This window comes from Hypanus sabinus, chromosome 4 (genome assembly GCF_030144855.1).
Source record: "Hypanus sabinus isolate sHypSab1 chromosome 4, sHypSab1.hap1, whole genome shotgun sequence".
NCBI classification, from domain to species: Eukaryota; Metazoa; Chordata; class Chondrichthyes; order Myliobatiformes; family Dasyatidae; genus Hypanus; species Hypanus sabinus.
Genome location: NC_082709.1, coordinates 31,498,471 through 31,511,802, shown reverse-complemented (window position 1 = coordinate 31,511,802; position 13,332 = coordinate 31,498,471). Strand labels below are relative to the sequence as shown.

Here is a 13,332-nt window from a genome sequence, read left to right as displayed (position 1 = left end):
TGTTGCAGAATTTATTTCTTCAATCTATGACAAAAATCTTGTGAAGTTCCTCATTTATGGCTTCTATAATAGTGTTTTTCATTTCTTCCTCTCGTTGTAAAATGCAGCTATGAATAAAGACTGATATTTTACAAAGGGAAAATTTCGTTTCTTCTATTTGGTCATAATTAAATACTGGGGTCATGATTCAAAAGCAACAGTATAAATGAGATAATTTGGTCCCTACTGTGTTGAAGAGTTTTCAATTTACTCTTAAATTGTGGTTATATATATTTTGTAGAAAAAGTTGTGAATGTGTAAGCCTAAATTGTGAAGTCAGAATATCAAATGAAGTATTTTGTAAACACATATTTAGAATACTTTAAACTGATCAGAAATTATTTGACAATTGTTCCATGAACATGATTTTTCTGGGAACAAGATTTTCAGAAGGCCTTTTGCCCTCAATAATGTCTGATGTGGTAGGCTTCCATGTTTACCAATTGAGTTCTGATGTATTGCTCAAATGGACACAATTGCTTAGAATGTCTGGAATCAGTGTCAGCAGTTGATAGGGAAAGAAAGCTTGTCTGGTGATGTTAAACTTGTTTAATCTGTGGATTAGGGGATCACTGGCAAGCCCAATGTTTTATCGTCCATTCTGATTGCTTTTATCTAGAGAAGTGAAGTCATTTGAGTATGCCCACCGTTTAAACCATTTATTAGCCTAAAAATCTGAAATTGCATTAAATGATTTTAATTTTATCTTAGTCAACAAGAATCATCAACAACTTGAGTAAATAACTACTTTTCATAAGCTTTTGGTAAGTTATTAATGCATATAAAATGTAGTTTTCCATCTTATATTTTATATTCCTTCTTGGAGGGGGGAGGCAGGAGACTGAGGTTGAGAAGAAAGATGGATCAGCCATGATGAAATGGCAGAATAGACTTGATGGACCAAATAGCCTAATTCTGCTCCTCTACCTCATGGTCCTGTATTTATAATGCACAATTAAGTCAAAAACTTAAAAGGCATTAGGAAAAAAATGATCCCCCATTTTTTCTAACCCTGCATAAATGTGATTTGCATTTGTGATCTAAATATAAGGAGTAAATGAGTGTCATTTGAAGTGAAGTGCTTCTGTTTGTACTGTTTTGGTTGACAAAGATCTTTAGCTTAACATACCAAAAACTTTAAAAGGGGTAAAAGACTTGGTATTCTGTAGCAAATGTCAGAAAGATCTTGCGTCATGTTCTGTGCGTAAATTTGGAGCATGATGGAACACATACAACTTGCCTGAATGAGAGCAGCTCAATAAGCTTGATAATATCCAGGGCACGGTATCCCATTATCATAATGTTAACTAAAAAATAGAAATAGCCCTTTGAGCCCACTCTGCAATTTAGTATGATCATGTCTGATTCTCAATCCCAAGTGTGTATTCTTTATCTTTGATCATATCTGTCCCACTCCCACCCCACCCCACGAAAAGCCAGGGATCGCGTACTCTGCATCTTGAATGTTTCAATGAAATTGATATTCATGAAATTCATACTTTTTACCACTAATTGGGCCATGGCTGCAGTATGTACCATCCACCAAATTTGCTTACGAAGGGTAATTCCTCCACAGCATTCCCAACCACCAAGTATAAGGACAGGAGCACATGGAAATATCATCTTACTGCTGATTTGAAAAATTCACCATTGCTTTGTTACTGGTCTTAAGTTGTGAAAATCCCTGTCCAACAGCACCGTTGGAGTACCATCACCTGTAGTTCAGGGAAGCAAGCACATCATCACCTTCCCAGGATAATTAAGATGGGTTTTGCCAGTAACCTCAAACTCCTAAGAACAATTTTGAAAAAATGGTCTATTAAAACCTACCAAGAACAAAATCAGAAAAACTGCAATTGAATCACCCACTGCGGGTCATTTGGTTGTCGTATGGACAGCTGTGGATCTATAGAACTATTTGGTGTCACTTGAAAATGAGGTGCCATGTATCTCCACTGATTTATTCTTCTGTGAAGCTGAGCTTAGCTTTTCATATTATTTGTATTTTTAAAATGCCGAATCATAGGAACGATGTTACTTCCCAGCTTTTATTGAATTGCCTGAATAGTTAAGGGCAATTTTAATTTACTATAAAGATGGCAACTTTTTTTTTCCCAGAGTATGCCTGATTTTTACTTTCATTATTTAGTTTGAATAATGGTAAAAATTTAACAGAAAGATGAAGAAGTGTAATAATTATGTTGTGCCATCATTCTCAACAGATCTACTTTAATGTGATTGAAATTGAAGAAAGCAGATTGGAAATTCATTCAGTAGTGATATGTTTAGGGATTAATTTTGCACCAAGGATTTGAAGGACACAATATTAAATGTGTGCTCACACAGACAGATTGTCCAATAATTCAGAATAGCTGCAGGCAATCTGTCAAAACTACTGTTCATATTCATAGTTTGACTAAAAACGAGCCAGTCACAAAATATCCTTCTGTAAAAGATTTTTTTTCACTTCTCTAGCTTTCCCACAAGCATTTCATCAACATGTCGAGTCTTGCTTTTGCGTTTGTTTTTCATACACAACCCAAATTGGAGTCTTTTACATCATATCACGCCCACACTGACACTGAGTCATACTAGACGTCCGTGAAAGGAAAATGCAGTCCTGGTGTAGGCTGGGACAACTCCTTTACAGTCCCCCTACTCAAATAGATTCCTGTCACCACCTGATGGTGGCACTAAATTTAAACTTGAAACTGACATTCAAGAAAATGTTCCCCAAGCCTTAGCAACATTCACCCTCCACTTCCTTGCCAGAATTGCACCCTGACCTAACAGGAGCAATTGGAAATACTCGGCATCTGCATCTGTGGAGAATATAACAAAGTTAATGGTGTAGGTCAGAAGCACCTGCTGAGTATTTACAGCATTTTCTCATTTAGTTTTAGGGTTCAGCATTTGCAGCTTAATTTTTTACTGAGCCTAGCCAAACCCAACAGGTGGCCAAGTGCATCTTTCATCTGTAAATATCAATAGTAACTAAGCATAAAAATATTATTCTGTTCATCTTTTAGTTACATCCTTAAGATCCTCATTTCTTTAGTTGTGTAAAAATCCATATTTAATATTTCGTTGGGCTATTGCAATGCTAGTGCAGGTTCATTTTTTTTTTGTTGAAAGCTTTACTGCGTGTTACTTTTGTGGTATTTGTTTTAACTGAAGTTGTAATTCCCACCAACAGTTGGATGGAATATATTGACAAACTGTTTGATATAAATGTCAGCTTCTCACACATAATGATTGTACAACTAATGTCATGGAACCTATAATGATTGTGCGACTCTCAGCTACGCTTTCAGGAAAACCAGTGATCTAGAATTATATTTAAATATTAATTCTATTGCTTGCTGAGAAAGGAAATATTTATAGTCTGCACATTTATAGTGACTGAGTAAATCCTTTTTTTCCAGATGATTTAAATTCAAAGAACAAGAAAATACAGAATAAAAATGAACGAGGTGAAGAAAAAATAGACAACAGAAAGAGGCCACGTGAGAGGGAAGGATCTAGAAAAGACCAAGAACGTGGATATCGAGGTGGAAGTGAGGAACAGGAAAGAAGTAGTGTCAGAACACATAGGAAGCCTAGAGAGAGAAGAGATGACTCAGACAGACATGATAGGGAGGACAGGAATGAAAGAGATCGCAAACGCAGTGATAGGTATAAAGAACATGATCGAAACCGTGACTTTACAGATAAACATACTGAGTACAGAAAAGAAGATGCAAGGAACCATTCTCGTTCTGAAAATGATAGGAACAGCTCCAGGAACAAGGATAGCAATGATCATTACAGTCATGGCAGGGAATTGTCAAAATCTAGAGAGAAGTGTCGTGAAGAAATCCAAACCTCGAGAAATAGTGAAGAAGACCACCCAAAAAATGGTGTAGATAAGCGATCTGGAAAGCATGATCGTCATGAGAGTAGATACTCAGAACGTTCTAAGGACTACAGAAAAGATGACGGCAGGTACAGGGAAAGTTCTCCAAGAAGACACTGAGTATTTACAATGCTGCTACTAAGCAAAAAAAAACTGCATTGCCAAAGCTCTGATGAAGGCCGCAGAAATCCAATAACTAAAGAAAAAGGAACCAGGTCTTGAATAGAACTGCCGATCTGTACGTAGTTTCCACTGGAATCTCACAAACTGCAATTTCCAGTTGTCATCTTTTGTAATTATTGAAATCTGCATTTAAAAAGAATGAGTAAATACAGTCAACCAATTCTTCTTTTTGGACAAACCGGGAAGGTGTGCAGATTTATTTTGTGGACAGTGATACATTTGATAATGCATTTATAGAGGATTTGACATTCTCTTATTTCATGTAAATGTTTTGTTTGTCAACTCAAATAAAAATCGTGCAGATATGTCACCATTTTGGAGGTTTTTAATCAACTACTTTTTTTCTTGTTTTTCTATGATCTATATTACATTAGCATTTAAAACGGGTTAAAATAGTCACCAATATACCTTTGACTTGGAAATACGTAGATATAGTTTGTTTCTTGAAAATGTGCCATAGTATTTTTAAATGTTAGGACATATGTATTATATAAATTTGACATGTATGCCATGAAAATTTGTCTACATTTATGTTTACCTAGTGTATATGTATAGTAGATATTCAAATTAATATTTTAAAGTGCCTTTTTTGAAGCTTGGATAATTAACATTAATTGATGTACAATATAGGCAAATTGTCCTGGAAAACATTGCACTACTACTTTAATCTTGAGATGTTAACAATATTTCAGTGCTGCCGCCGTGAAATGTGATTGTTTCGTTTTACTATTTACCTAGATAGTTTGAAGCCTAGTTTTGCTTTTGAAAATTTAAAATCTAGCTTATTCAAAACTACTCAATGGAAAGAAAAATGTTGGTTTTTGTTGTACTTTGTATTTTTTGTTAACCAGATACTAAAATCAAATCCTTTTAGTTTTGTTATCTTGCATGATGGAAGCCAAAACACATAATGTTGCTTTGTAATAGGCAAAAAGAAAGTTTCGAATTGAGTTCAGCTCACTATTGAAGCATTTATTGGAGGTAGCTTGACCTTTCAAAAAGGTTTCATAAGATCTATTTGTTTTGGTAGTATTCATCAGGTTTATGAGAAAGTGACCCTTTCACAACAGTTATACATGTTTAAAATTACCAAAATATAATCTACTTGTAGCTATTACAAAACTGACTGACTTAATAAATTTACGAGTATGCCCTCTAGATTTGGGTGATACTGCTAAGACCTCATTCACTACTTCCTGAGGTGATGGTGATGCGAATATTTGAATTATGGTAGAATTTCTATTGATTCAGCTCTCTTGATTGTTTTAGATGGGGAATTCCTGAATATTGATTGAGTATTAAAGAAAGGATGTCAGTGCACATCCAATTCAGAGTAGGACAAGGAGAAGTAGAAGGTAATAATATTTGCATAACTTAATTAAGGTTCCTACCAGTTTTCAAAATCAGGACATTTGCAGTGTTTCTGAAGTGAGTCTCATTTGCAGGGCATCTCTGCATTATATCTTGTAGCAAAAGAAGACTGAATTTCGCAGATAGGTTGCCTCTTGATCAAGAATGAGGTTGAAGTTAAATGATGCACCCCTGCAGGTGAATGACAGATAAACTGTCATAAGCTTAATGAGCCTTGCTGAGAGTAGGTTCAGGAAGTAATCTGCTGAAGTATAAAAACTTTGTTATTTTGGTCAGGTGTAGGCCTCCTTTTGTTCAATCATTATTGTTCTGCACTTTGGTGTAGTCTCATTTGGTCCTTAGTTGGAATTCCCCGTCATCAGTCCAGGTATAGATATTGGTCTAGTTGTGCAGTAAATTATTAAGCCCTTTGACCTTGTTAGAAGACAGAACCATTAGCTAATGTCCATTCAGCTCTATGTCAGACCAGTGATGAAACTATCGAGGTCAAAGGAACCCTTCACGGAACCTTCAGAAGTTAGGCTGTGATAATAGCCTCCAGGCAAGACACTTTCCTGCATCCCTTTCACCCGGCACTTCAGTTCACCTGGATTGTAACAGAATTCAGAGTTAAAATGTAATCATATCTATTTTGACTTAGTGCCCTTTGATTTTTTTTTCTCTCTCCTAATCAGCTTTCATTCTCACAATTGGAATATGGCTGTAATGAAGTCTGTAATTTGAATGTTGCTGATAATATGCAACTTAGAATTGTTAGGTAAGTATCCCCTGGGGGGCAGTTAATGGTTCCTGCCGTTAGTGATGATTGGTGCAAACTTAAAATTAACCATTGGTTTGTCATCCAGGCATTCTGCTTTTGGAGGTGCTAGATGTGGTGGGGGGAATACATGAAGAGTTTTTAAGTTTGGTAAACATGTCACTGTGATAGCTTTTCTAGAAAAGCCATGGACTGTAATGGCTGTATTTTGAAAAGGAGGTGGAGTAGATTCAGCAATTATTAGCACTCCTGTTTTTCACAAACTAAATGTGACAGCGTTGTAGGTCTCTGATTTAGTTCATTTATGTCTCTGGTAGCCTACCACTTTAGTGCTTATGGAATTTGCAGCTGTTAGTCCATAAGCTCATCAGTTACTGAGTTATCTTTAGGTATTGTTGATGACATGTTCATCTTCATGCTCACTTCATTGAACTAAAATCAGTCTGGAATATCTATTGCTCTACTGCAATGTTACAGTATATGTAGTGTTATGTTATTGCTATTTGTTTTTTTTCCCCTTGAGTGATGCATATCACTTCACCTCATTGGCTTAGTGTTTCTAACCTTGTATGATGCAATCTTCAAAGTGAAACAATTTTGTGTTCATGTGGACTGTGTGGTAATCATTCCCCCTACTAATATTGCTGATGTTGATAAAGTCTTAAAGGTTACAGTTCTTTCTTAACCTAAAGTAGTTCTAATGTTCTAAAGGAGTCTTGAATGTCAATGAAGCAGCACTAGTCTCTGAAGGAGCCAACAACTGCATGTCGAATGTATCAAGTGCTTGTGAAAGCACTGGCCACTGGTAAATTGAGTGCATCACAGTTTTTGTCATGTTCACAGTTATCACCATTCAAAGCACTTGGACCAGTATTTGTTTGTTGATGTACCTAAATTGTCACTGGCTTGCAGAAAACTACAATAAGTAAGGTGTTTCTGAACAGATAACACACTGCTCAATTTTTCTTCCCTTTAAAACAGCATGTCATATTGTCCCATTGTAAGATTTCTCTCATTACATGCAAGGTTTCAAAGAATGTTGACCAAGTTAAACTGCATGGTGAACTAGGGTTATCAAGTGGATGCAACACCAAAGATTAATTCACAGTGTACATGATATTTGGATTTCCCAAACTTAGGTACTGCTTTGAAAGTTCCATGAGACAAAAGCCTTTTAAGTTTTGCAACAAGGCTTGCAAAACAATTTTGCTTGTTAGCTGATTGCAGTTCAGCTAAAATGGAGGTGGAGCAAATTCCAGGGCTGAATTGGGCTCAACTGGAAATGAATTATTAAAAAAATTAAGTACGTGAGATAAAAAACCCAGGGATGGGCAAATGGAAGACTGAGAATGAGTAAGATAGAGTGGGCCAGAAATGGATCACGGCAAAGGTTGAGGAGAAAGGGGATCTGGTGTAAAGAGCTTAGATTGTACACTGACAATAAACTAGTAACAGAGAAACCATACATGAGGGCCAGGAAATTTGTAACTCAGATACAGAGCTGAAATTGTGTTGGTGATCAAAAGGGATTGGGATACCTTGGATATGTGGTCCAACATTCTATGAGGAACATGGAGCGGCAGAAACGAAAAGGAATGGGAGCATTTTTGAGAGGAGCTGCAATAAAATGATACATGGAAGTGCTAAACAGAAGTAGTTCTTCAACTAGTTCATCATTGGTATATCTAAAAACCTGCTGGAGCTTGAGGTTTTCAGGTATTATAGAAGGATCTCGAAACATGTATGCAACCCTTTACAGATTGGGATTACTCTTAGCTTGCAGACTGGAGAGCTTGAGGATTAATGTTACCTCAGCAATTGAGAGATAATGTGCCTCAACTTTCAATTTTTCTGTGTGAAATGCGGCAATTGCCAAATGACAGGATGTCTGATCAGTCCCACCATTTAAGTTTCATAGGCTGCTAAATTGTCTTGAAATTAAAAATGTTTAAAGTGTAAATTAATTGGTGTCTAAATTTGCATTAGTGTGTATTTTGAAGAGCATTTGCTTTATTTTTTACAGCTTCAGTTTCAAACTAATACCAAAAACTGAATATTTTACTATTTTTAAATGTTGAAAAATTAGGGCAGCATAATTTTTGAACAAGTTAATTTGCATGACCTTGTAAACTTGTATGAGTTTGTTAGTATGCTGGAATTTTTGTCCAAGTAAAATATAAGTTTTACATAGCTAAACTGATCACGTGCTTCAGTGAATGCATAAATTTTTAATGTTTTATACCTTCTTAAGAAAGGACATTTTTGATTTTACTTGTTTTAATCATGATTTCCAACATTTGATCAATCGTAATGAAATACTGAAGCAACTTTGAGAGAATTGTTTATTTTGTTTCATAGTTAATATAATTGTGCTTGTGTGAGTATTGTGGGCATGCATAATTGGATATTGTAATAGTATATTTATCACACCATTACAAATTGTAAGATATTGTTGAGCTGGTTGTGTGAATGTGCAGTATTTTTTTAATTAAATGAGCTTTAATTTTGTCTTACTCTTTTTTTAAGCTCTAAATAATGTAGGAATTCACTACCTTTAGTCTTTTCGAATACCAGGATCAATTTCTTATCATTTGTTTTATATTATGGATTACCATCATACGATACTGAATATCCAAGCTATTCCATGTAATGAATGTTTTAATTACTGCTTTGTATTCCGTGAAGGTTGATTTATGCTGTTTGCTTTATTTCAAGTGAAAGTGGGCAATGTGGTCGGATTCTCCTGTTTGTTTTAACCATTCTGTTTTTCAAGTTTTCTAAAAGTACATTATTTCAACGGCAAGCTGAAAAATTGCAACTATCCAATAGTCTCAAATGTATAATGAGAAAGAACTATTGAGGATTCAGGAATGATGAAGAAAACCTGATACATAGCCCACCATTCCCCGGCCCCAGAATAAACGGCAAAGTTGTTTCGGGCTTATTTTGCTTTTTTCCCCAACTGATCACACATTGCAAATGAACTTCAGATAGTAAATGTTGACTGTTTGGCTATTGAGCATAAAGCAACAATTTAACTGATTTAAATGACAGCTTGCATTTGAATTTGTATAGCATTTTGGCATGGTATCAAGGGTCATGTAAGTATTAAGTATTTGAAATGCGATACCACTGATGTTCTCTAGTTAAAACTTATTGAATATTCTATAACTAAATGAGGACTAATACATAAAATTCAACTTCATCTTTACGTGCTATGGTAAATTAACATAGCCTTTCGTTAGTAATTTCTATTTTCTGCAGGTAAAACTTAAATACGGTTATATGCTTTGAGTGTCAGTAATTTTGTAAAATAATCATAATAGCTGACCAGGATAAAAGAACCATCAATGTTTAAAATTGTGTTGGCAAAGACCGAGTATGTTGGTAAATCTTTTGTACTAAAATCAAGGTGACAGCCTTTAAGCTGTTGGCTCCATTGCACTCAGTAGCCACTTTATTAAGTGCAAGAGTGGGATCTGGTGGGGTCCTTTGCTGCTGTAACTAATCCACTTCAAGGTTTGACGTGTTGTGCGTTCAGAGGTGCTCTTCAGCACATTGTTATAACACATGGTTATTCTTGCCGACCTGTCAGCTTGAACAGTCTGGCCAATCTCCTCCAAGCTGCTCACAGAACTGCCACTCAGTGGATGTTTCTTTGCTCTTCACACCATTCTCTGTACATTCTGGAAAAGGAACATAAAAATCCCAGGAGATCAGCCGTTTCTGAGCTACTCAAGCCACCCTGTCTGACACCAACAAGCATTCCACATTCAGAGTTACTTGGGTCACATTTTTTCCTCATTATGTTTGGTCTGAACAACAACTGAACTTCTTACCACATCTGCGTGCTTTTTTATGCATTGTGTTGGTGCCACATGATTGGCTGACTAGGTATTTGCGTTAATGAGCAGGTGTACCTTTTTTTTAAAAAAAAGGCCACTGAGTGTATATTATATCATTATGGAACCTTATTCCCCATCACTGGTGTGATGCAGAGTCAAGTCCTGTAACATACTGTATATAAACCACCAACTTGGAGACTACCACCTTGACTTCCTGTGTGTGTAACTTTATTACATTGAACCTTTATCACAAAAAAAGTTGCTTCTTTTTCAACCAGCATTATTTAAGCTCCAAGTTCTAGAAATGCATCTGAAAATCACTTTATTTTTCCTCCCCGGCTTTTTTTGAAGGTATTTACATTAAACTTTTTGAGCTGCTGTCTTATTTTTGTACTCTCCGCACATCTTGTGCTGAGTGAACTACAATGTACAAATATCCCAGCTTTATATTATGCAATATTATAACACTGTATGCTGTCTTAAAATACAGTGCCCCTAAAAACCCAGCCCTTAACGCACATTGTATCTGAGCAGCAGGACTAAAGAATGTTCCATTGCACTTACTTTTATAACAACCATTTAGAAAATGGTTGACACTCAGTATTGAGTTTGTATAAAAATTTAAACTTTTTTTACTGTATCCTTTGTATTCCTACTCTGGTCTATGACTGATATGCATGGTAGCCTGATTTCAAGTGAATGTGAAAGCAGTTAAATAAATTGCAGCTGTTGGAAACCTTCCATTTAATTCACTTGCAGAAATAATAATTCCTGCTAGTCAGCCCGCTAGTCACCACCTGGGGTGCACCCTCTTCCATCGCTCCTACTCAACCTCATACATCGTTGTTTGTGGTATCACTTTGGAAGCAGTGCATATGCTTGTGTTCCCTTCAGTTAAATGTGGCTTCTATTGCTGACTCACGTAAGATTGGCTTTGGTTGCAGTTTGTATGGAGCATGATTTCTTAAAAACATGTTTCATCTTCTTTGATATTGGTGGTTTAGCTGTTAGCACTGTCAATATGTTCCACACTGGATAAAAATGAATGCAATCAAAGTTTTGTTGAGTTATAGTTGGTTGTAAAATGCCGAAAGCCATATTGAACTAACTTAATTATTTTTTTGTTTGTCAACAATTAAATCTAAGTATATAACTAACAGTTATTACATACCTCTTCATTCTGGGGAAAAATAAATATTCACCATGTCAAAATTTATGTTAAAGTTCTATTTCTACATTTTTATGTCCATGTAGGCACTAATGATCTACTTTGGTTAAGTTCAGGAGGAGGTTCTTAGAGAATGTAGTGTAAAAAAAATGTGTATACTTAGCTTCATCAAAATTGAATCTGGTTGATTTCTGTTGCTGGGTATTTTCCATCCCGCAAATTGAACAAGGCAAAATTCTCTTTGTTATCTATAACTCCTTGTTTCACTCTGTGATGATCAGTGTTTCCTAATGATTCAATTACTTTCACTAATGTATCAATATTTCCTAATTTTTCTCCAACAAGTAAGTTCCTTAAATTTTAATTTGGCTTTGGATTTCTATGCAACTGAGTCTCAATGGTCAAGAGTTTGTTCTCTAGATTTATGCCATTGATTTATGCATGCTGAATGCATTTGGATATGTCATCTTCAATTTATCACCTTTTAGCTGAATCGATTATAAATGTCTTTTATCTTTAAACTCTGCCCTTTCTGAACACTGTAAATTTCATTGTTTCTTTTTTGTTCCTTGAGTTTTCTCTGTTGTCTTGTATACCATTACTGAACATACTGTCCTCTTTTGCCCCATGTTCTTTCCACCACATTGATTAATCAAGGACCAAGGCCTTCCTGCAACAATGCTGGTTCCAGTGTCTTGAGTTAAAACTCCTGCCTCCAGCCCTAGATTTAATCAGTTATTTGTTTCCTATATTATTTTGTGCATGGCTCAGTTAATCATCTTGAGATTATTTTGAGGTTCAACTTTTTAATCTGTATGGCAGCTCCACAAATTCACAGAGCTCATATTCTTCATTCCACTTAAGTCATAGTCATACAGCATAGAAACTGACCCTTTGACCCACCATGTCCATACCACCCACTGAGTGTGGTCATACCATTTGCCAGCGGACGAGGAGTGCAGGAGTGACAAGGGACTGGCACTTGTAAGTAGCTTACATGTTCTCCCCATGACTGCATGGATTTCCTGCGGGTGCTCTGGTTTCCTCCCACAGTCTGAAGGCGTAGCAGTTGGTAGGTTATTGGTCGTTGTAAGTTACCCTGTGATTAAGCTAGAATTAACTCATGGGGTTGCTGGGTGGCACAGCTCAAAGAGTACATATCGTTACTAACAAGAGGAGGTCCTGAAGAGAGAATATGGGGCTTTCAGTAGAGAACTGATAAGTTGAACCTCCAGGGTTGTAATGCATTGTTGTTCATGTCATGCGCTAGTGGGGTTAAGAATAGGATGATTTGGCAATGGGTGCAGAGGATAAGGGTTCAGATTTCTGGATCATTGGACTGTCTTCTGTGGAAGATATAACCTATACAAAAAGGAAGGTTACACCTGAACCAAAGGGGGACCAATATCCTTTTGGGCAGGTTTGCTGGAGCTGTTGGGGTGGGTTCAAACTAATTTGGCAGGGGCGTGGGAACTAGAATAATAGGACTAAGGAGGGGGCAGTTGGTATTGTATTGTGTAGTGAGACTGTGAGGAAGAGCAGTCCATGGGATGAGTTGAAGTGTTCCAAGGGAGCAAAATTGAAAAGGGTGATGATTGCTGGACTGAAGGTGTTGTATTTGAATGTATGCAGTATATATAGAACGAAGTAGATTATATTATTCAATTAGAGATTGGCAGGCACAACGTTGTGGGGATAGTTGGGAATGAGGCTACTGTGGCGGACTTGGGCTGTCAAAGCAAGCACAAACACAAAGGAGAGGCCATACAATATAGCAAAAATTAGTGGTAACTTAGGTGATTGAGAAGGTTTTAAAAACCAGCAGAAGACAATTAAAAAGCCATAAGGAGAAAAATGATTAGATATGAAGGGATGCAAACCAATAATATAAACGAGGTTACCAAATATATAAAGAGTAAAAGAAAAAGGTAGTAATGGTGGAGAAAGAAACGACAGACAAATTTAAGTATTTTGCGTCAGTCTTCACTGTGTGAAAACACCAGCAGTATGCCAGAAATTTGAATGTGTCGGGGCAGAAGTGAATGTTTTTGCTAATATTAAGGAGAGGTTCAGT

The 13,332-nt window shown here is 36.3% G+C and overlaps 1 protein-coding gene across 1 annotated transcript in view; it reads left to right on the top strand.

Annotated features, from left to right (window-relative positions):
- Positions 1-8,762, top strand: part of cwc22 (CWC22 spliceosome associated protein homolog) — a 96,440-nt gene extending 87,678 nt beyond the window's left edge. The window contains exon 21 of the mRNA XM_059966785.1: positions 3,465-8,762. Within this exon, the coding sequence (XP_059822768.1) occupies positions 3,465-4,054 (590 nt within the window). The 3' untranslated portion in view covers positions 4,055-8,762. The remainder of the gene's footprint in view (positions 1-3,464) is intronic.
- Positions 8,763-13,332: the final 4,570 nt, after the last annotated feature.